Source organism: Nestor notabilis, unplaced genomic scaffold (assembly GCF_000696875.1).
Source record: "Nestor notabilis isolate BGI_N333 unplaced genomic scaffold, ASM69687v1 scaffold23868, whole genome shotgun sequence".
Lineage (NCBI taxonomy): Eukaryota > Metazoa > Chordata > Aves > Psittaciformes > Psittacidae > Nestor > Nestor notabilis.
The window spans coordinates 370-23,189 of record NW_009941809.1 but is presented as its reverse complement, the minus strand read 5'-3'; the positions used below and the strand labels follow the sequence as shown (position 1 = coordinate 23,189).

The window sequence follows — 22,820 nt, the reverse complement described above, 5'->3', positions numbered from 1 at the left end:
TGGCTTTCTGCAGCAGGACCCTGAGTCCTTCCAGGAAGACTTCATTGGAGTCTGAGCCCCGCTGGATGCTGGAGGAAGAGGAAAGAGTAAAGGCTGCAATAAAGGATCACGAGAAGCACCCCAAACTCCAACCGTGCAGCCCATTCCTCATTCCTAAATGTGCTGGGAATAGTCCTGCATGAGGTTAGACCCAGAGAGCATCCTCCAGCCTTTCTCCTTGGGGTTGCAATGAGAGCAGCAGCCCCCACCCAAATATTGCCTCCAGTACAACATGCATAAAGCCTGGCTTATCCTACAGCTGCTAACTCCTCCTGGGAGAGTCCTCCAAGGCAGGAGAGCAGTGAGGTGACATCCCTCCTACCTGCAGACAAAAACTTCCGTAGGCTGCTGGGTATTGGGCGTCATTATCCAGGGTGCCACGCGGAAAACCACCGTATCCGTGAAAATCGGGGTGCCTGGAGAATTCTGCGAGGGGCAAAACCAGTGAGGAGTCATGGTTAAAACCCCACCACTGGGGGACTTGGCAGGAGATGGGGCAAACCTCACGTACCTTATGGGGGACCTCCAGCAAGCTGGCGCTGAAGGAAACCAACCCAGAGAAGCCCACATCAGGGAAAGCCAACCCTTCAACGTAGAAGGTGTTCTCTCCACTGCCAACGTGGTCCAGCACGTAGGAGAGCCTGTCTGGCCCCAACACGGGTTTGTACTGGGGGTGTGAGCCAGTCCCTGGAGAAACACCGAAATACCCAACCCAAAACGGGGTGACCAGCTTGTCCACCAGGCTGGAAGGATGCACCAGCAAGGAAGTGGCTGATGCCAGCATGGTTTGCAGAGGAGCGGGTGTGTCTCTCCTTTTCTGGGGAACACACTTGATCTTCCTTGTACAAAGAGGACTCTATACCCTCAGGTCCAACCCTTTCAAAGTGCACGGCTCAAGTTAAGCATCTAATGATATACTCAGGTTCCCTGACCTGATTTTCGGCGGTGAGCTGCTGGGGATCCAGCTGCCAGCATGTTCAAAGCCAGAAGGCGCTGCCTGACAAGATGGGCTGCTTTAGTGGCTGGGTCATTGCCCAAGCCAAAAAGATGCCGGGAGCCACGTAGGAGTTATCCACCCCGTGGGAATGTCAAAATCTCAGCAAGCTCATTGAGAAAAGCCTTTTCTAACCCTTCTTCTCATATAACCCCATCTTCTACAACTGCGGAGGAGCTTTGGGGTCATACGAGTGTTTCCAGCAGTTGGAAGTGCCCAGCCCTTAGCCACAGTGAACTTTTTGTCCAGGGTCATCCACCTCAGGGTCTGGGATATCTAGGATATCTGCAGGGATATCTGGGAAGGAAGGAAGGAATACTTACGGATAGCATGGAAAACTCTCACTTTATCTGCCTCTGACTCGGGGACATGCAGAACCACCTGGTAGTCAGCAAAGATAGCGCTGGGACCTTGAGTCCTCAGTAGCATGACAGACATGTCCTGAAGGTCTACAGGGGGGAAGGATGAAGAGAGGGAGAACATGGAGGTGCTGCAAAGGGCAAACACCCCAGTGAGCCCTGCAGATCACACCCTACCTGCAGTGGTCCGTATGGCCGCCTGACCACTGTCCATCCCCACCATGCCAGGGCTGTCCCGGTCACAGTTGACCAGCAGCACAGCACCTTGTCCATCCGGACCCCACGTCCACTTGGCCTGGAGGAGAAGCACCCAAAAGGGATGGAAGCAAGATTTCCCCCACCCCAATCAGGAATGGGAAAACCCCAGCACCACAGCCACGCTTGGAGGCCAACCCACAACATGCAGTCAAGGCTGGTGGGGAGACAGGAGTGATGCTTTTGAGCCACTAAAGTTCCTAATCTCAGCTTCTAGCAGGGCCGGCAAAGACTGTTTCAAACAGATCTTATCTTCTAACAAGCCAGAAAGTACCTGCCAGGCCTCATGTGGACACTGTGCTGTTTCTAGAAATGCATCTCATCTAATGTACAATTTGGTGCTGATTGGGCTGCAGGTAATTACCCGGGTGCAAGTGCTGGGGCAGATGCAGATCTGTTGCCAAAGGGGGAAAGTCTGCTAAAGTTGCAGCTGACTCATTTACTGGCATGTTTCAAGTTCAAAAAGGAAGAAGAAGAAAAGGAAAAAAGCAGACTGCTCTCTCCTACGTGCTCCCTGGGGCTGCATTGGAAATGTAGGAGATTATGGCATGGAGTAAGAAAATAATCCTTCCCTCCTCAATTATTAGGTTGAGAATTTGTGAGGTTATTTGCGCTAATTCAGACACCAGTGACACCACCCGAGTCCATCTCCCTCCTGGAGAGAAGAGACTGCAAATGGGTACACCCAGCACTGACCCTCCACACGCTGCCCACAGCAAAGCTTCTCATTACCTTGTTCTTCCCTTTGCTCTTCACTCTGCCACTCCGGCTCAAGTCCACATCCAGGGATACATCTGAAACATCGAGAGAGAAGGAAGCCACTGGCAGGGGAAGGAGCTCTCGGTGGCATTTCTGTTCATCCTTGGCATTAGCAACACCAATCCCACCTTCACACCCCAAATCAGACCTGTGTTCAAAATGCTGATAGAAAAGTCAAGTTGCTGATAGAGAAGCCAACCTGATGGCTTTTTCATGGCTTTCCCACTTTGGTCTCCAGCTGTCTTCACCCATCTTTGTTCCCCAACAGGGACATACCCACTTCATGGCATATTTTGTGTTTTCACCTATTTCTTAATGACTGTAGAGTTTTTCATGAACCCAAAACATGCTGAAGACATGAAAGTGTTTTTGGCACGGGTGAGTGGACACCAAAATCAGGCTTGATGCAATGTTTGAGAAGGACTTGACTTTAGAGAGCTCTTCTTGCCCCAAATCTCTGCCTCTGCTGCAACAAAGCAGAGGTTTACCTGCAGCAACCTCATCTAAACCCTACCTAAATCTGTATTAAGCTTATCTTAATACAGAAGCTCTTCCAAAAAGGCTCTATGGCATGTGGAAAACACAGGCATGGAAACTGAGATTGTCCTTTTCCTTGCTGCAGAGAGGAGGGCATGGAGAACCTGGAAATGAAGCTCAACATCTAAGCAAGCATAGAGCATTTATCAGGCAGAAGCTCTGCAGACAGCGGTGGCTCTGGATGAGCCCATCATTCATGGGACGTGGGAAACCATCTTCAGATGCAATTTTGGGAGGCATATGCATGACTTCAGGACACAGGTCTGACTGCCATGTGAAAATCCCAAGTTTAGGGTAATTAATCCATCCAAGTGGAAGGCTCTACATCCAGACTGGTTGTCTAGACTCCCTTTGTAGTCAGCACAGGAAAATAGGCATTTCAAGGGAATGATTCATCTTCATCCTAAACTTCTGAAATAGGTCAGACAACTACACTTTGGTGCCTATTCCTCTCCCCTAACTGCAAGAGGGGTCGAGCAGGAGGACACCAGCCAAAGTTGGGTGAGATGGTCTCCTTTGGATCCTCTTCCGCTAACGCAATGGTGTTGGCAAGCAGAGGAGGATGCTTGGTGTGTGCACTGGGTGGGGACACAGCCCAGCCTGTGTCTTTTGCACCATGTAAGGCAGCATAATAGCTTTTTAATTATTTCCCTTTTGCTTGTCAGCATCAGTCAACACCCAAACCAGCACGTCACAGATGGGCAGCCCGCGCCCCCCACTTAACTCCCATCCCAGGAGCCCAACGAGATCTTGGCATCCCAAAGTGTGGCTGGGTTTGAACAAGTGTTGCTGTAATACCTACCTACGCAGGTGAGGTACAACCAAGCCACCGAAAGCTCATTGTCTTCCCATCCATAGTATGAAATCTTAACCTGTGAAGACATCACCAGATCATGACCCAAGTCCCACGTCCCGTCATGCTGAGTAGGTCTTTCCACTCGTTGGGTTGACCAACCAATGCTATACAACAAACTCTTGGAGGGTTCATCCAAGCCATTCTCCATTAATCATAGTTCAGCTGAACCATTTCTGCCTGCTTCAGCACAAAAACAGGCACAGAAAAAGCCAAGGTTGGACTATTTTTTGCTGCCTGGCACAGGGTTTCTGACAGCAGCTTTTGCAATCACAAAATGTGATCTCCTTCTCCTTCTTAGTTTCAGTTTTTGTACACACTAATTACACAATTCTGTTTAAGTTTTAGGGTTTTCCCATGAAAATAAACATGATGTTAGCACTACTTGGAAATTCTTGAGCCTTCCCATAATCCTCCTTCCTCTCCTAGAAAGCCTGACTTAAGTTTTCAGCTTTGGTACATGAAAAGCAACTAACCTTATTGTCATTGACAGTCCTGCTGATGACATCAATGGTCACTACAACCTCTATATCGGGATCCAGGGGCCACCTGGAGTTAATCATAGGTTTTGTCATGGGGCTGTGGATGATGTGGACCGTAACCGCAGAGGTGGCATGGACTTCAAATGACGTGGCACTTTTGGGGGTAGATCTGGAACAGAGAGCAGCGTGGGGTTAGAGACCAAGTTGTCCCTCCTGTTCTCCTCTGTGGAGCCAAATCCTTGAACCTGGAATTAAAATCCAGCTCTAACTGGACGGAAAGGACTCAAACCATTTTTGGGTGATGAAATGCGTCGTCTGGATTTTATATGTATTATCTCTGTGGTGGCGTTGAGCAAGCAGAGCTCCCACTGAAGCTTTGGCACGTCTGGCCGTGGTTAAGCCCTAGATTGTGAATTGCTGAAGTTTGGGCATCCAACCTCCCTCCACAACGGCAAGAAAACCCCCAGAATTTCAACACCCCATGACAAAACCCCAACAAAGAACCAGGACGATTCTTTATGTCAACTGTGCAGGGAGACAGTTATTGCAGGACTATACCCTGACCTGAGAGATGCTCAAACTGGAGCGGAGCCTGAACCCGAGCATGGAGAACATGCACCCCACCTGCATGACATCCCTTGCCTTTGAAGTGCTGCCTACCTGCTCATTACAGGCCCAGCACCTCCATCCCAGGAGCACGAGTGCTCCGACCTGTCTGCCATCAGGAGCCAGCCCGTGCAAAAAGACACAGGGTGATAAATTTTCACAGTGAGAACAAAAAACCAGCCACACAAGAGATTTATTCCTGGTGCTCCTCGTGGCATGGGAGCCCTGGTGCCTGCAGCGGCTTGTACGGGGAGATTAAAGTATCAGCTCGCTCGTTGCCCCTTGTATTAAACATCAAGCAACGCCAGAAATCCACCTGCACACTGTTGCACACCAAGACTTCTCCAATTTGGGTCTGTTTGCCCTGATTTTACAACCTTCACACCTCAGCATTGCCACCACATTCCCACTGTGCTCCATGATGTGCCCCAAACCAGCCCAAACTACAGTCAAAGCTTGACCCATTCATCACTGAGTTGCCCCTGGCCACTGCTCTCCAGGAACAAAATGATCCATTTCTTTCAGTTGAAGGAGCATCCACTGTCTGCTTTTTTGGGCCAAAGCTCAAATTTGCTGCCGAGGAGCCACATCAGCCCATGTTAGGGTTCAGGTTCCATGTTGAAATGAGTCTGAGCCTGCTTTGAGTCCAAATCCAGGGGAAAAAATTGCAAATAATAGGTTTTATAAATTCCCATCCATTAGAGGGGAAATACAACACTATTTTAGGGCAGCTAAAGCTCAGTGCAAAGCTCTTTGGGGGGACGACAGCACATCCTGGCCCAGCTCCAATGCACAACCCCAGTAATTGCCCCGGATGCGATGCTGACTGGCTTGTCCTGTAGTCTCTATCATTATAAATGTGATTTATTAAATAATAACAGTGTAAGAGCAGAGTAAGTACAGCCTCCTGTCTGGCCAATAAAGCAACCCCCAGATTTCATGCTGGAAAAAGCTCTTTTGGTGAACTCAGCCGTGCAAAGCTGCTGCTGGATTGTTTCTGCCTGAGCCACACATTTTATTCCTTACCCCGTTTTAGCTCTGTCCGAGTTGCTCATCTTGAATTGCTCTTGCCTAATGTTTTCAAAGCCAGAAATAGACCTCACTTAGCCAGGGTGTGCATGGGCTTAGCCTGCAACCATCATGGATCGGCTACGCTTTGACACCTCCTCTTTGCCAGAGCCAGCATCCCTCCTTTGGGTGCAGCTTCCCATGGAACATCATGTCCTAAACCAGACCCAGTGGGATATATCCACCATGCGACAAATGAGCTTGAGTTCATCCTTGGACTAACTTGTGATGAGGGCTGAAAATGAGTGCCAGTTTTCCCCCTAGCACCCATTTCTCCTCCAAGCAAAGTGGAAAAACTTCATTGGGCTGTCCCAAAACCCATGGATGAACTCGTGATGTGGGCTCCAAATAAGCTCTGATTTTCCCCTTCCAAACAAAGAGGCAAAACATCATTGGGCTCTCTCAAAATCCATGAATGAACTCATGATGTGGGCTCCAAATGAGCTCTGATTTTCCCCCCTAGCACCCATTTCTCCTCCAAATAAAGAGGGAAAACACCACTGGCTCTCCCCAAACCCATCAACCCTACGGAAAACCATAGGGATCCCCCCATCCCAAGCCTTACCGGCGCATGTCAAGGAAGACCTCGGTACCCAACACGCAGACGCCATAGGTGGCGTGGCTGGTGGACATCTGCATGACGTGACGTTGGGGCATGGTGTGCTGGGGACTGCGGCCGCATGTGAAGGAAGCTGCTGCCTGGCTTGGTAGGTAAACCAGCAGGACTGGATTAAAAGGCAGGGGAATTTAACTCCTCCTTCCCTCAATGACGGGGTTTAGGCAGGGGACCCTGATGTCTCCACCTCCACCACCCAGCAAGCTGCCGCCCCGCTCAAGGAGATGGAGGTGATAAGGCAGCCCCTGGAGGAGGGGGACAGGCAGCTTTGGGGAGGGGACACAGAGCAGAGGCGCAGGACAGGGTGGGTGATACCGAGCCCTGCCCTGGGATGCTCAGCATGGGGGTTTATTCTCACCTTTTTATTCCCTTACAGCTCCATATAAGGACTCCAAAGCTTAATGCATTAAACATTTCCACTCCTCCTGGAGCGCAACATGGTTGTTTAGGGTTATTACAATACATGCTATCATTAATATAAAACATTTTCTTTAAAACAACCCAAATTTTCCATCTGGCCTCTCTGCAGGTGACTCACGGCCTCAGTTACCCCATTAGGGCAATGCCTGAATAAAGCCTAACAAAAGGAAATGTTTGTTCAGGTCGGTCCTTCCCATCATAACAATTCCCGAGAGCGCGACGGGCAGAAACGAGTGCAGGGAAAACTGGTTATTTGGCAGGCAGGGAAGGGGAAAACAACAAACAACAACACAACAACAAGAGGCTTTCAGTGGAAATTAAAAGTTCACAGTGTTTTGTTTGGACCTCGTGTTTCAGGGGTATTGGGGTTTTTGGGGCAGGCAGCAAAGCTCCCACGGGAAATATCCCTATGGCTGGAAAAGAAGATAGGTATCTCTCTTCAGGCCATACCAGGAGGCTTTTCCTGCCGGTGAAGAAGGAAAGCACATGGGATTAACCTCGCTGAAGCCAGGAGTGAGATCTTCACTAAGCTCAGGCAGCAGCAATGATGGAGAGAAAAGGCAACACAGGGATGGAGAACGCACTGACAGCCCCATGGCTGCATGGCTCATCCTCGTAGCAAGGAGGACATGAGGTGACATGGTCACGACAGTGATGCAATGGGCACAAGACGGCTGGAGCCAGGAGAATCCCATTTCTGTGAGCAGCAGGACCCCTTGAAGATGAAAAGGTCAAAGGAAGCTGAGTGGAGCGAGAAGGACCAGTCCCCACCACTGCACCGAGCTGCACGTCCTCAGACGGAGGAGCAGCCACCCCCTGTGAGATCAAACCACCTGCTTTAAACATCTCCCGTCTACATTAAAGGGCTCCTTCCACCTTTAATTGCAGCAGGAAAACAAACCCAGCACCGTGTCTTGTACACGAGAACAGCCTTAATAACACTGGGAGCCTGCCAGGATGCTCCAGTGGGGAACACAAGTGGCATTTCCAGGCCCTCCAGGACCTCTCCTTGCTCGAGATTAAGATCAAACCCCGTTTCCCGAAACCCAGCACAAGCCAAACTGCTGATGTTCATAGAGTTGGGAATTCTGTTGGTTCTCGCGCCTTCCTGGGGGAGCACGAGCCTTCACACATCCCTCTGCTTCACCCCCAAAACTCTTCTGGGGTGAAGCAGAGCCAGGAGAGTGGGTGAGGAGCTTCCTGCATCCTCTGAGGAAGAATCTGGCCATGGCAGCATCTCTACCAAAGGGAGCTGCAGGTCGGATTTCCCACTCGTGGCTGCTGGTCACACTGGTTTGGACTGGGCATGGTGCTGAGCTTGCCGCCTGCTGTGATTTTAGCATCGTATCCTGCTCAGCTGGTTTCAGCCCTGTGCTGGACAGGGAACACACCTTAATCCCCACGGGGTCAGGCTGGTATGGTCTGTAATCTGGAGGGAGGTGGAGGATGGTGGTTTTGGGCTCTCAGCGAGCATGAGGGCTTCAGCAGAGGGTTTGGGAGCATGTGTGTCTCCAAACCCAGCCGGGATCACACCCATCCAGAATGGATGGAGACACGGTGCTGAAACCTCATCTTCATTTTGGGCTTGGGGTTTTATTTCGGCAAGTTTAGTCACGGCACAGTTGGAGCCACCACGGTCGCTGCGGATGCTCACTCCAGCCCAAAGCATCTCATCTTCGCTGGGTGGTACCTACACTCACCTCTTCTTCCTCCTCCACCTGCTATTAGCACCAACATGCCTGTGCATAGGGAGAATGATGATTTTAAGTCATCTGGCCCATTCAGAGCTGAGTGTTTCTTCCTAATAACACCTTGTCCTGAGAAAGTTGCTATTAAGATCCCTGGATCTTAACAAGATGACTGCGATCCTGCCTCTCCATCAGATTGAGTGAGCTGGTCAGCCTTGGGCTTGGGGGCTCATTTCAGCTTTTTGTCCTCAACTTCAGCCTGTTTCTAACCATAATGGAGCAATATTTGATGCCCCAGTGCTCCTCAGGAGCCCCACTAATAGGCTAGACCTCATTTGGGTTGTTTCTTCCTCACCCATCCTGCACCACCACTCTGTCAAGGAAAGTTTGATAGTCTCCCTAAGCTGATAATTACACCTTATTTATTATCTTGCATGTGTAATTGCAGGCAGGAACTTTTAAGAGCCATGTCAGCCTAATTACTTGCAATAGGACAAGGCATCAAACCAGTTATCAAGTCCCACTTGGGTTTGCATGAGGGTTTATTTGCTTTAGGCATGTAGCTGTAACAGCAGAGTAGGAGCATCCAATGCAGTCCCCTCCCAAGTACCTGCATTCCCCATCCCACTTGGAAGAAGGGCAGGAGATTAGTTTGGACCAGCAAAAAATGCTTTTAAAGCTGCTAAATGCAAGAAAAATCCCCCTTCATCCTTTCTTCTTCCCAAAATGAAGGTGTTTGCCTGCTAGGAGACTTCATAGCTAGCAATGCAAGAGCAAAGCACCCCATAAAAGCGCTCCTTCCCCCTGTGCTCACCCTGCCCACGTTCTCCCCCAGCTTTGCATTAAATGTGCTGCCCTATAAATATCTGCCTCGCTGGGGCGTGCTGGATGCCTCCTCCATAGAGAGCAACAAAGCCACGGATGGGCTCAGCTTCACCCAAGCTCCTTCATCCTCACCAGTGGGTTGGTTTCGCCTCCAAAACAAAGCCAACAGAGGCAGGAATGGGCAGGAACGGGCAGCGCCTCGTGGCTCAGTGGGGCCAGGCACCTGTTTGCACCTCCTAAACGTGAAAGGTCAGCTTGAAAGGACTCCGGGGGGGGAACATTTCCCTCCTACTCTTTGCAATAACGCACGTGCCTGCAAGAAGGGAGCCACAAAACGACCCCAAAACCTCTCAGCAAGCACCCACAGAGCTTCAAACCTGCTTGAACCCAGCAGCTTGGTCCTGCTTGGGGGAGGTGTTGAAAACCCTCAGGAAGCAGGTCGCTGGGGTGGTTTGCAAGCTCCAGAGTTGGGCTGAACTGAGGGCAGGCAGGGATCCATGAGCACAGGGCAGTTTCTGCAGAGCAGCTCCTCAGCTGCCAGATCTGATGTTTAAAAAGAAAAGGGAGAACTCCCCTGACGAGATTGACTCCAGCCACGAAACCACGGGCCTCCAGACATCTACGTGTGTGTGTGTGTGTATAAATATAGCTCTCTATACATGTCCTGTGATGGTCTACCATGGCTGATCTCCTACCTGATAGCACAGGGCAGAACCTGCATTGCTGAGGCACTTCTGCCTCCTGGAAAATCCCATTCTTGCAGCAGAAACCAAGGTTTGCTAAGCCACACAGGGGAGCCACCCAGGCTGTCACTGCAGTGGGGACAGGCAGGTCCTTGCACTTGTCCCCAACACCAGATGGAGAGGATACCTCAGCTACCTCTCTCCTTCCTCCCCACAGAAGACATTGCAATGGGGGGGCGCTTTGCTGAAGCCTCTGCAAGAAGGATTTATTATCTTCCCCACTGCTGGCACAGCTGCAGCATCTCCACAGAGACCTCCAAAAGCTTGCAAAGTCCCCAGGAAGCTTTGAAAGACCCCACATGGCTTGCAAAGACCAAATCTGGTTTCCAAAAACCCCAGGAAGCTTGCAAAGACATCACCCTCCTTCCACATCAATGCCTCAAACACAGGGACTGGTGCAGTGGAGGGGAAATGGGCTCTGGCAGCCCCTTCCCCACCTAGTCCAGCAGCTCTCCTCCAGTTTTGCCCCAGAACAGGGCATTCCCCTCTTCTTCGTTTCACTGTGTGCTCCCAAGGAGGTGCAGGTGAGCTCTAGCCTGGCTGCTCCCTTTGGGAAGCCAGAGCCACCCAAAACACCTCAGGACCACCCAAAAGTTCCCAGAGCCACCATGGTTTTAGTCCCATGTTGCCAGCAGATAACACTTGCTCCCCAGGTTTCCTTCTACTTGGCAAGTGCTTTTACCCATGCCAACACCATCACGTCAGCCAGACCATGGGGATATAAATACACTTATATAGAGGTGTATAAAACAACCCCCCATGTCCTGCTGGTTTTAAAAGTCACAGTAACCCTGGGGTCTCTCTGTAAGATGGGAGGGATTTGGGGTTGGGGTTGTCTTTGAAGGAAAGAAGATGTGTTTTCCTCACTGACAACTGAAAGACTAAACCAGAGGAATTAGGAAGTGAAAATGGTCAAAGACAAACTGCTTTTTGCTCATTTTCTTCCCAACTGATGGGTTTACACCTTGATTTCCCCAGCCCACAGGTCCCAGGTGAGCTCAGGGAGGTGAGGCCACCCCAGCCCTTGCAATGCCAGCTGCTGGTTCTGCTTTGGGGTGAAAAGAGGGAAAATAGGTCTCGTGCAGTGCTGGAAACAGAGCCTGCTCGTGCAAACATGAGGTGGGTTTGGTTTCATCTGGTTCTTTCTCTGTTTCAATGATTTCTCTTCCTGGTTCCTCTTTCACCAGTGCTTCTTACTACTGGTGGTTTAAATAGGCAGTAAACAGATAAATCAAGATGCTTCTCAAAAGAAGGAATATTTTCCAGCTGGATCAGGGTATCTAAACCAGGGGCACAGCAGTGGTGCTGCCCTGACCATGATGCTCCATGAAAGGCACAGACAACTGGTTTATATCTTCTTCTGTTCCTCAGGGAGAACATCTATGGCCTTGAATAAAATCTCTCCATTGCCCAAATCCCCATTTTCACATGCAGAAAACCAGCAAAACTGTCTCTTTTTGTGCTTAGCAACACAAAGTCACTCACATTTGCTCAGGTCATGGCCAACCCCTCCAAAACCAACCAAAGCCAATAAAACAGGATCTGCTTCAGATGGCAAACTGGGTTTGAGTTTCTTTCCTACACCCCAGCCACGGAGGGAAGAGAGCACTTAAAAGAAAAGCCCAAAAGGGATATAAATAGGGAACATCAACCTGAACGTTTCTGCTCCTCACTAATTGCTTGTGGCTTTCCAAATCTGGGGCAGAAGTTTGGGGTTTAAAATGAATATTTAGCTTGATGTTAATAAATAATGCAAAGGCCTGTGTGGGCAGCAATTGCTCCTGACGTGTGGAAAACCACCTCTGATTTCCTCTCCTCAGCAACTGCTGCCCAGCTTCCCTTTGAAAATAAGCAGGGAAAAAAATCAAAAGGAGAGTCCTGCTCTAGCCTAAGGGCTGGAAAAACTGTATTTCTTTCTTCCCAGGAGCAGCCAGAGCTTTTCCCTGAACAGCATAGAAAGGATGGATATCCCACAGATGCAAACAGCAGCCAAAGTGCTGCAAAATCATCTCTGTGTTGAGCTGCTTGTTCCTGTTTGGGGTCAGGGAGATGCTGGAGGGGAGTCGGGGACAGCTGGGGGAGCTCCTTGCATAAAGCTGGGAGCCGGTTGGGCTTGGCTGCCCTCCCCTCCGTCCCTTCCCTCCCCTTGGAGATCATTTTCATGGGGCTTTAGAGGGTCCAATCCAACTGCTCCCTCCCTTCAGAGCACGGTGGGGGCTGCAGAGTTGTCATCCCAAACTCTGCAAGCTTCCAAAGCAGCTTGATTTGCTCCAGGGTCACTTGAGGAGGAGGAGGAGGGAGGCGTTGCCAGGGGGGAAGGAGAAGCAGCTGGGTGCTGCTGGGGGGCTCAGTGCCACCCAGAGCGGGTGGGGAAGGGTGTGTGTGCCCATTGCCGGGGTATCTGGGCGGCTGCACAGGGAGATGTCGGGGGACCGCACTCTCCGGCTGCAGCACGGGAACCGCATCGAGGCCCTGTGTGTGCTGGGCACCTGCATCTCAGCTGATGTCTATGGGTGAGTGGGACACCCCAACACCCCTTGTGCTCCTCCATCTCTGCACCCCACCTTCCTGCCTGCCTGCACCCCCCACTTATCCCTCTGCAAATCCTCCCTCCTTCCCCAAACTCCACAGCCCCAATGCTGTGACTTCATGCATTTTCTGGGCAAAATCCTCCCTGGGCTTCGCAAAGCTGGACAAGACCCAGGAAAGCTTCAAGCACCAGGGTTTGCATGACGTGGTACTTACCTGACAGTGATGGGTTTGATCCATTTGTGGTCAACGGACCCAGTGCTTGGAAAGCTGCTGGTGCAGGAGCCACGGGATGGGCTGCAAAGGAGATGCAGCTGGGAGAGGGGAGGGAAACAAGATGTAGTTAGTGAACAATCAGCATCCCCACCCCACCAACTCTGCTCCCCCAAACCAAACCGTGTACCTCAAGATATATTCCCCCCCTCCCCCCAAAAAAAAGGGAACAGTTTAAAAGCTCATTTCGTGGTTGATTCTGGTCTTTGCTGCTTTTGCAAAGCTCACCCTCAATATCCAAGCCAAGCAGCACAGTTACAACTCATCTGGCATCTCTCCAGTTGAAATCTCCTCCCAGTGGGATTCCCAAAACCGAGAAACAAGGAAACCAAACCAGTTTTTCCATGCATAATTAAATGTAATTTAACAACTTCAGAAACACTTAGGCAGAAGCAAAGGAGCACTTAGATTTCCTCTCCCCCCTCCCAGTGCAGGTTTGGAGGGGGGCTGTTGGCACCCAGAAACCCAATAAATGGTGCTGTAATAGTGATATGGTGTGAGCTCTTGGGTATTGGGATCAAAGCGAGCCTGCACCTCATGAGCTGCAAATAACAACCCTGGAAAGATGGGGACATTAGGGAAAAGGAGCTGGGAGAGGGGAAGGGGATGCGCTGAGCAAGGGCACATCAGACTGGGAGTGGTGCAACTCCTGCTTCAGGGTTGACCAAAATCACCCCCACAATTAGAGTTTCCCATGGTGAAGTCCCAGTTGGGTTGTCACGCCATTAGGATGAGCTGTTAAATCCCGGGTTTGCCTCAGCTGGAAAATAAACATGGATTTCTTCTCCATTGAAGTACAAACCCGAGTGCAGTTCCAGTGGCTCCAAGTGCTTTGGGCTGGGGTTATTATAGATTGTAATCTACACCCATGGCTACAAAATAGCCTCATTTTGTTAAAATAGCATGTTCTGTCCTAAAAAGCAAAAGAATAAAGACACTTGAAGCATTCCCAGGCAGGGAGAAGGGGCTGGAAGGTGCCGGCGGGGAGTGTGGCGACGCCAGCATGCCCAGTCTTGGCTGTGTTCTGGGCAGTGGAATTAATTGCAGGGAGAACGAGGTGATTTTGGTGCAAAGCACTAAAACCAGAGTTTTTTTGGCAGGGCGGCCCCGGCGGGGGCAGTCGCCTTCAGCGTGAAGCACACAGAGGGGGTGAGAGTGGAGGTGACATGCCAGAGCCCAGCGGAGCTCGGGTCAGCCCCCGGCAGTGGGATGCGGTGGCCGCTGGACAAGGGGACAGTGCTGAGGTTCAGCATGAGCCGGGCCAGCACTGAGGTCAATGATAACAAGGTAAGAAGTGGGGTGTTGGGTCTTCACAGAGGGAGAACTTCCTTCCCCAACCAGGGATTTGGGGGTTTGCAGGTAACTGTCAGCTTTTATGCAGAGGGAGGGCAGCCCATCAACCAAGCTGGGGTCTTCCTCACTGGCATTGGTGAGTACAAATCTTCCATGTAGCAATCCATCTTCGCTCCCTTGGAGGAGGGTGCTGTGATGTGGGGGCAGAGATGGACCTAAATTTGCTGGATCTGGGGAGCTCATGCACCCACCCAACCTGGTACCCTGGGATGAGGGTGAGGTCTCTCCATCCAGGGATTTCTCTGGATGTCGACGCGGATCGGGATGGCATAGTGGAAAAGAACAGCCCCAACAAGGTAATTCAGCCTCTTGCACTGCATGGGAAGTCCATGGGCTTGCAGAGCCTGAGCTCACTAAGGCCCAGTGGGGTGTTTCAGGGAAGCTGGATGTGGGGTCCTGAGGGCCACGGGGCCATCCTGCTCGTCAGCTGTGACAAGGAGAACCCCTTCACTGTGGCATCGGACCGCGACGATGAAAGGGTGTTCAGCAAAGAAGGTAACATATAAAGGTTATATATACATATATCTATAAGGACGATATCATATAAAGCAAAAAATGCTCCGTTATTCCCCCTCTTGAACCTTTTTGGAGGTGAAATTTTCTTGGGAACCAGCTGCCCATGAGCTGCTCTCCACCAAGCTGCTGAGTAAGCTTCCCACATGAGAATTCTCCTTGTTTAATGCCATGCAAACTAATTGCGGTCAAGCGGGGGCACGAAACACAGCCAGAAACACAGCAGAGGTGCCACTGACAGCAGAGCTTGGCCCAGGGATGCTTCACACGGGTGAAAAGAGCTCGGGGCAAGGCATGAGGCTGGCAGAATACACCCAGGTTCCTGGAAAACTCCAACCACATGGAGCCGGTGCCCATCACCTTTTTGAGGCCAAGGACTGGCTGTGCCAGGGCTGTGAGGAGAGGGAAAGGGGCATTTGTTTCAAAGCACAAGCCCCAGGCTTTGTTAGCAGCTTGTTGTTCCAGCTTGCAAAGGCTGGTAGCAAGGGCAGAGCTTGGTAGAGGAGATGCAAACCCCAGGAGGGAGGGTGCAGACCAGCCAGAGCTCCATGGTGCAGTCACCCATCAGCCAGGTTCTCCTTCTTCGCACCCAGATTTGCTGGACATGTCTCGGATGGTGCTCAGGACTGAAGGGCCCCAGCGCCTGCCCCGGGGGTATGAAATCATTCTCTATATTCCTGTCTCCGAAGCTGACAAAGTTGGGGTCTTTTATGTGCAGAGTAAGTCCTTCCTCAGTCCCTTCCTCCTTGCTTGTGGTGCTTTTGAGATCCTTGCAAGCTCTTTTGCTTTCCGTCTTTGCCCTTGTCCTCTCTGTGCTCTTCAAATGGCATTTCTGAAGGCCTCTGCATCCCTTTTCCAGTATTTTCCAACGATGAATAGTCTCTTCTCAATCAAATGGAAAACTGGAGATGAAAAAGCAGAGGCCCAGGGCCATAAAGCCACTTATCAAGCTCATCCAGCACAGGAGTAGCAGAAAAAAAGCGATGTGTCCTGACAGCCAGATGCCTTATCACGATGGCAACATGCTCTACAACACATTTCCCCTCCTTGTTCCTTGTTGTGGGCACAGTGATTTATTCCCTGGGACCAAAACCCCTCATCCAGCCCAGAAACATGGGTCCTCTCCCTCCATGCAGAGGTAGTCCGTCAGCAGGAGGGCTGGTGGCATCGTCAGAGGGGGCTGAAACACCAGAAACCTCATGAAAACATCTTCCCATTGACTGCCCCATCCAAGGAAAGGCTGAGACACTTTTTCCTCACCCTTCTGCTGCTTGACTACCAAACTGAAAGCCCCTCAAGGTTTTAAGGTGCTTCTTCCAGATGAAGTTGTATCCACACACAGAGGCAGAGAAGCTCCCGCACAGAGGGATCGTGGTACCTCCTTGCACAGAAGCAAAATAGGCTTGAAAGCACCACAGAAACATTGGAGGTTGCCACCTTCCCCTTTCTCCTCTTGCAGACCCCTTCTTCGGGCAGCGCTACGTGCAGGTGCTGGGCCGCAGGAAGCTCTTCCACCCGGTGCAGTACACTGGTGGGGCTGCTGAGCTCGACTTCTTCGTCGAGGGGCTTCGCTTCCCTGACGACACCTTCCCTGGGCTGGTCTCCATCCATGTCAGCCTCCTGGAGACGATGGCTGAGGTCTGGGGGCTCCAGGGAAGGGGTGAAGGTGGGAGGCTGGACCAGGGGCATGGAGAAAGGGATGGGGATCAAATGGAGAGTGGTCCCCATTAATTCACCCCAAAAATGACCTCAGGGATTGGGTATTTTGGGGGAATAGTGGTAAACAGTGTGTGAAAGCCCCCCAATTTCTGCTTGCCTCCTCCAGGGTATCCCTCATGCACCAATCTTCACAGACACAGTCGTGTTCAGGGTAGCACCATGGATCATGACCCCCAACACTCTGGCACCGGTGAATGTCTTTGTCTGCAGGTAAAGGCCAAGGGGAAAGTGGGGAGGTGATGGGCAGGGGGAAAGGCAGCTTCATTCCCATCCTTTCTGCCATCCACATTCCCAGCATGAAGGACAACTACCTCTTCATCAAGGAGATAAAAAACCTGGTGAACAAGGCTGGCTGCGAGCTGAAGGTTTGCTTTGGCTACATCAACCGTGGGGACCGCTGGATGCAGGTAGGTGGGCACCAGAGGTGGGACAAAGCTTTCCCTCCCTGCTGGTGTGCCCCACGCAGGTTTTCCTCCCCCGCTTCTTTAGGATGAGATTGAGTTTGGCTACACTCATGCTCCCCACAAAAGCTTCCCAGTGGTGCTGGACTCCCCTCGAGATGGAGGGCTGGAGCGATTCCCCATCAAGGATCTACTGGTAAGAGCAGGGCAGTTGCTTGTATTCCCTGAGGAATAGGCTCAGCCTATTCCACCACTCCTAAAACCCTACTTGAACTTGGCTCCTTGGAGGGCCTACAGTGGATTTGTTTGAAACATGAGAGTTTAACACCTCTGCATGCAACTGCATGGAGATGCCACCCCATCCACTTCCAGCTGGGAGGATGCCAACAGCCTCAACCCCCTCAAACCAAGATCAGAGCCTAATCCACAACCCATCTGGAAAGCCTTTCCTCCAGAAGGTGCTGGATGAGAGGGAAAAGGAGGATCTCATGCCTCTGGGAATGAAAGATCCTGCCAAGCTCCAGGAAAAGAGTGGATTTCTTCACCCTGAGTATCCCAGTAATGGGCTGGCTTTTCCTTTCCTTCTCTGTGGCTGTGAATATGCAGCAGCTCCCAAGCAGCAGAGGAAAGGAAAACATGAGTAGGATCAATTTACTTCCTTGAAAGAGAACAAGATGCAGCCAGCTGCCAAAAACACCCCTGTGGGGCTGCTTTGCCAAGGCAAAGGGCCAGCCATGGGCAGAGTGTGCAAAGCAAGCTGCCTGGGAGAGCAGTGAGCATCTGGGGAGAGCCCAGGAAAGACAAGCAGGGAAAAGAGATGGATTCAATGATCCCTTTGAGATACCACCATGCAGAAAGGGCAGAGCATTCCCAGATTGCTGCCACATAGAGCCAGCCAGACCCCAGCAGTAAGGGAAGAGGGCAGCTCACTTTGTGCACACACCACTTTGGGGAAGGTGAAGAGCTTTCAAAAGCATTGAAATACATCATTTCTCATATCTGAAATGAGTACACACAGTCCCGGATCCATCAGGCAGGATGGGAATAGCACACTGCTGCATTCCTATCCATCCTCATTAGGAATTGCTTTGCTCCATACTTAGAGAAGCAATTTCAGCCTCTGGAGCTGCTAACACATTAGACTCCAATTGCTGCTCTGAAGGCTCCTCTAATCCCCACTCTTCTCTTTCCCATCTCATTTTCCAGCTAGGAATATTTAGCCAAACATGACAGACTCGGGTCCTCCCCTCACCCCAGCCAAGCCCAAAGCCCCTGGGACCTCGTGCCACGGAAAAGGAGACGAGAGGGAATTAGCCCCTCAAAATGAATCTGGAACTGATAGGACTTGGATGTGACCCACAAAGCTGGGATGAACCAGGGCCTTGACAGTTGAAACCATACCAGCTCCGTGGTTTATTACACTGAAATAAGCTCAGAGCTTGTGTTTCATGCTCAATCCCTCCCACAGCACCCAGGGAAAGGATTTAGTCCTCAGCTATGCACCCTGAAAATGCACAGGAAGCCTTGGGGAAAAGCAATCCTGCTGCACCCTCCCAATCCCAGCTTCTCCAAACACCCTTGAGTAACAAAAAGCAACTTCTAGGCCACCCTCAGGTCTCCGTGCTCATTTGGAGGGACCTGCATATCTGCTTTACCCCCACAGAAACCCAACACTTGTAAGTGATTGGGAATTAATACAAGCCCAGCAGATACCTGACCTCATCCCAAGGCTGCCATGAGCTCCAAGCCCATACTGACTTGATCCAGAGATCAAGGACAGGTTCAAGGCAGGATTTTTGTCCCACCTCTGTCATTTTCACCCTGATTTTAGCATTGCAATCTGCCCCTTGGGCATTCCAGCCTGACACATCACGACAAGGGTTCATTACCCTTGCATGCACAACGCCTTAAACCCCAGATATATTCAGTCCTGAAAACCAGGGCTTAAGTAGGATTTAAGTGAAGTGCAGCCCTGATGCCTAGGGCGGATTTCCCCTCTGGGGCTGAAGTTCCTCTAGCTCAACAAGAGCCACCCAGAAACTCAGCTTCAGGGCTACCCCAGCACCTCATTAGCCTAATGCAGACACTTAAACATTGGCTTTGGGACAGCAGAGACCTGTCCCAGCTCTGCCCCTGGCATTTGCCACTTATCACTGAGCCCAGACAATCCAAAGACCGTTACCCTCTCACCTTTCCTCTATCCTTTGCCTTGCCTCTGTCCTTTTCTTACCTCTCTCCATCCACCGACAGGCTTCTCTCTTGATGTTTTGTACCCACTGGAGCAGGCCTGAGCCCAGCAGGAAGGATAAAACCAAAGACACGGAGGCAGGGGGGACCCAGGGCGAAGCCCACAGTGATTTCTCTTCCTGCAGGGCCCTGACTTTGGCTACGTGAGCAGAGAGCCCCTCTTTGAAGCCATCACCAGCCTTGACTCTTTCGGCAACCTGGAGGTCAGCCCACCCGTGACCGTGGCAGGGAAGGAATATCCTCTGGGGAGGATCCTCATTGGCAGCAGCTTCCCCACGTAAGAGATGGGAAACCATTTGGGAGCAAAGGAACCACAGGTACCCCCTAAACATCATCAAAATCATGTTAATGGGCTGAATTAGCCATTCCCTGGTGAGCTGTAAATGTGGTTCTCTATGGGATGGGTGCACCCAACACCGGTGCACAATCTTTGCCATCATATTGCACATTCCTTTCTCTCCTCCACCTTGACAGTGATTTATGTTACATACATACGGATGCATTCATATTTATTCCCCTTATCCCTTTCTCTTGGGGATATTCCCCCCCCCCCCCCCCAAACCCCCGGGGGGGGGATACCCCCCGCCCCCAGATCCGCAGGGAGGAGAATGACCAGGGTAGTGCGGGATTTCCTCTGTGCCCAGCAAGTGCAGGCTCCCGTGGAGCTCTACTCAGACTGGTTGGCTGTGGGCCACGTCGATGAGTTCATCACTTTTGTGCCCACCTCTGACAAAAAGGTATCCTGAAACCCCACACCACTCTTATTTTCTCTTCTGAGATACTAATCCCATTGGCACACCTCGAAGGAAAACCCCAAAGTGCATTTCTTTGACAGACCCCAGCCAGTATTTTCTTGGGGATTCACTCTCGTCCCCACAAATGAGGGTTCTCAACATAAAAAGGGACTTGCTGAGGTAATAATCAACACAGAGAGGAGAAAAAGGCACCTGCAAAGGCAGTCCAAGAAGCTTAAAGCTCAGGATTCACACGGGCTGGCCAGGGCTCTCAGCTGCTCAGCACCTCTCAGGTGTTCTCAGCAGCTCTTTATCACTGTTTCTAATGCTTCTGACACAAGATACTTCTCTCTGGGGAAACCACATCTTGACCTGGATGGTTTAGGAAAGGAGTATTTACACACATACACATCCCCCCAAACCTTCCATGCGAGGTTTTCACCCACCCCAAGGCTGTGCTAAGTCTTTATAAGAGATGCCATCAAGACTGCAGCAAGCAGCCTCTAGTGCTCCACTGAGAAGACCATTTCCATTAGCACAAAACAAACCAGGTCACACATGGGGCTCAGACCCTACATACTGATCATTCCCATAGCATTAGCTTCACAGTGATTTTTGGCTTCTTCTGAGGAACTCAGAGCCTGACTATTCGCTTGCTCCATCCTCCCCCCTTCATTGCAATGCCAGAAACAAGAAATAAAACCCAACCTAAACAGCAGCAGTGCTCCTCACTCTCAGCCCACCCAAAGCTCCACCAAACCCCCTCAGGGGGTTTATAAACCCCACTTGGGGTGGGCAGGATCAGACCCAGCTGTAGCCAGGCTGCAGTTTTCCTCCCTGCCCTAGCAGCAGTTTAACCCTTCAGGGTATGATCTGGTCCATATTTGCCAACAGCATAAATCACTGAACCTCATTCTGATCTATCCCCTCGCTATGCATTGAAAAAGACACTAAATAACATCAGAGACACGTGATTTCAAGAGTTTGAGCTCAGGTTCCTTGCAAAAATAAGGCCCTGAGGTCTCCTGAGTGAAGCCAGTCTCAGTGACTGCTCTCCCTCCTGTCTCATCCTCCACCCCAGCGGTTCCGGATGCTGATGGCCAGCCCTGCTGCGTGCTACAAGCTCTTTCGGGAGAAGCAGAAGGAAGGCCAGGGTGAAGCCACCATGTTCAAAGGCAAGGGGACAACGGGTGGCTTTGGCTGAGCTTTGATGGCAGCTGGGAGAGCCGGAGCCTCCCTGCAGAGCAGCCAGCCCGAGGGTGGCAGCGCCTGACGGACTGTGGGTACCAGGGCACATGGGGACCTTTCCCACCCCATTGTCCTTCAGTGCTGCCAAGCGGGATGCCTGCCCATTGTACCCAGCCTCCTCAAGCCCTATTTTGGGAAAGCGAGTGGGATGGGAGGGATAAAGCCCTCTGCATGGAGGGGATGCTTGCTTGCTGGGATGGAGCATCTGTAAATGCCAGCACGGAGCGGGACAATCACTCTCACATCGCTTGTCCTTCCTTCCCTGCAGCAATGACGGTTTGGCCACCAGTTTGAGCACCCTTTAACTGTGGTTTTGAACATCACCCACCTGCAATGGTGGTGGGAGAAGGTCTCCAAACCTCCATGGGTGCCTCTGGGTCGCTGCCATCCCCAAACAAGGAGCACCTCTATGGAGGTGGCAGCTCTGGCTTTATGGAGCTGAATGGAGAATGTTAGCAGATAATGATTCCTGTGGGATGACAGGAACTCTCCAATGCACTTCCTAACAGGCAAAGGTTTTCTTTCCCAATAAACTAAGACTTGGGACCCCAAGCTCAGGAAATAGGGATTTTGGGGACTTTTGCCATCTCTGTTCCCGGTCTTAAGCCAGGATTCTGCTACGACCACTTCATTTTAAGGGTGTTTGCATTTGTAGGGTACTCAGGGACAGACACAAAACGAGTCACCATTAACAAGGTCCTTTCCAACAACATTCTGATGCAGCAGAACCAGTATGTCCAGGTGAGAACTGTTATTTCTGGTAATAACTGCTATTTCTTGCAATAACTGCCCCAGGGGGGTGCAAACCCCTAAGGGAGGTGTTGAATTTTGGCTCTCCTCCTATGTAAGATGCTTTGGGGACCATGCCTACCTGTGTCCCCCCCTTCAACCTCCTGTTCTCCTGTTCTCCAGCGCTGCATCGACTGGAACAGGGACGTCCTCAGGCAGGAGCTGGGGCTGATGGAGGAGGACATCATCGACCTGCCGGCGCTCTTCAAGCTTGACAAGCAGGGCAAAGCTGTGCCGTACTTCCCCAACATGGTGAGGGGGGTCCCTGCTCCTCGGGTCCTCTCCAAATCCCAGCCTTTTCAGTCAGGATGAATCCCAGATTTGTGCCAGAAAAGCACAATGTTGACACCTGCCTGGAAAAAGAAAACATCTCCAGCCAGGCTCAGATAAGCCCAAGTTTGCTTGTGGTGGGGTTAAACTGTGGAGTTTTGAGGCAAAAGCCTTTCAAAGAGGTGAAATCACAAGGCATTGGGTGAGTTTGATGATAAAAAAGGGGAAAAACAACGCTGGATTTGGAGTCCTGGGGGAGGGCGGCGTCGACGCCGCATTTTGGGGTGAGGCTGACGGAGGAGGGGAGTGAGCATCTCTCCTTCAGCTCCACCAGCCCCAAGGCTACTGGGGCTCCTCTTGTGTCACCCCACAGGTCACCATGATCGTCCTGGCCAAGGACCTGGGTATCCCCAAACCCTTCGGCCCCGTGATGGGGGGGGAATGCTGCCTGGAGCGACAAGCCCGCTCCCTCCTGGAGCCGCTGGGGCTGCGCTGCCGCT

The 22,820-nt window shown here is 51.3% G+C and overlaps 2 protein-coding genes across 2 annotated transcripts in view; one reads left to right on the top strand and one right to left on the bottom strand.

The window, feature by feature from the left end:
- The window catches only part of PADI1 (peptidyl arginine deiminase, type I), a gene marked incomplete at its 3' end in the record, with an annotated part of 10,474 nt that extends 3,865 nt beyond the window's left edge, over positions 1–6,609 (bottom strand). The window contains 9 exon segments of the mRNA XM_010021080.1: positions 2–68; positions 362–465; positions 551–726; positions 1,357–1,482; positions 1,570–1,687; positions 2,380–2,441; positions 3,746–3,815; positions 4,273–4,447; positions 6,518–6,609. Coding sequence (XP_010019382.1) covers positions 2–68; positions 362–465; positions 551–726; positions 1,357–1,482; positions 1,570–1,687; positions 2,380–2,441; positions 3,746–3,815; positions 4,273–4,447; positions 6,518–6,609 — 990 coding nt within the window.
- Positions 6,610–12,665: 6,056 nt separating this feature from the next.
- On the top strand, positions 12,666–22,817 carry PADI2 (peptidyl arginine deiminase, type II; the record flags this gene model as incomplete). Its single annotated transcript, XM_010021079.1, has 16 exons — positions 12,666–12,757; positions 14,147–14,333; positions 14,406–14,475; positions 14,634–14,695; positions 14,777–14,894; positions 15,506–15,631; positions 16,372–16,550; positions 16,738–16,841; positions 16,927–17,038; positions 17,121–17,228; positions 19,405–19,556; positions 19,872–20,016; positions 21,095–21,188; positions 21,917–22,002; positions 22,174–22,302; positions 22,694–22,817. Coding segments are annotated over exons 1-16 (1,888 nt in total), but the record flags the coding sequence as incomplete, so codon positions are not given.
- Positions 22,818–22,820: the final 3 nt, after the last annotated feature.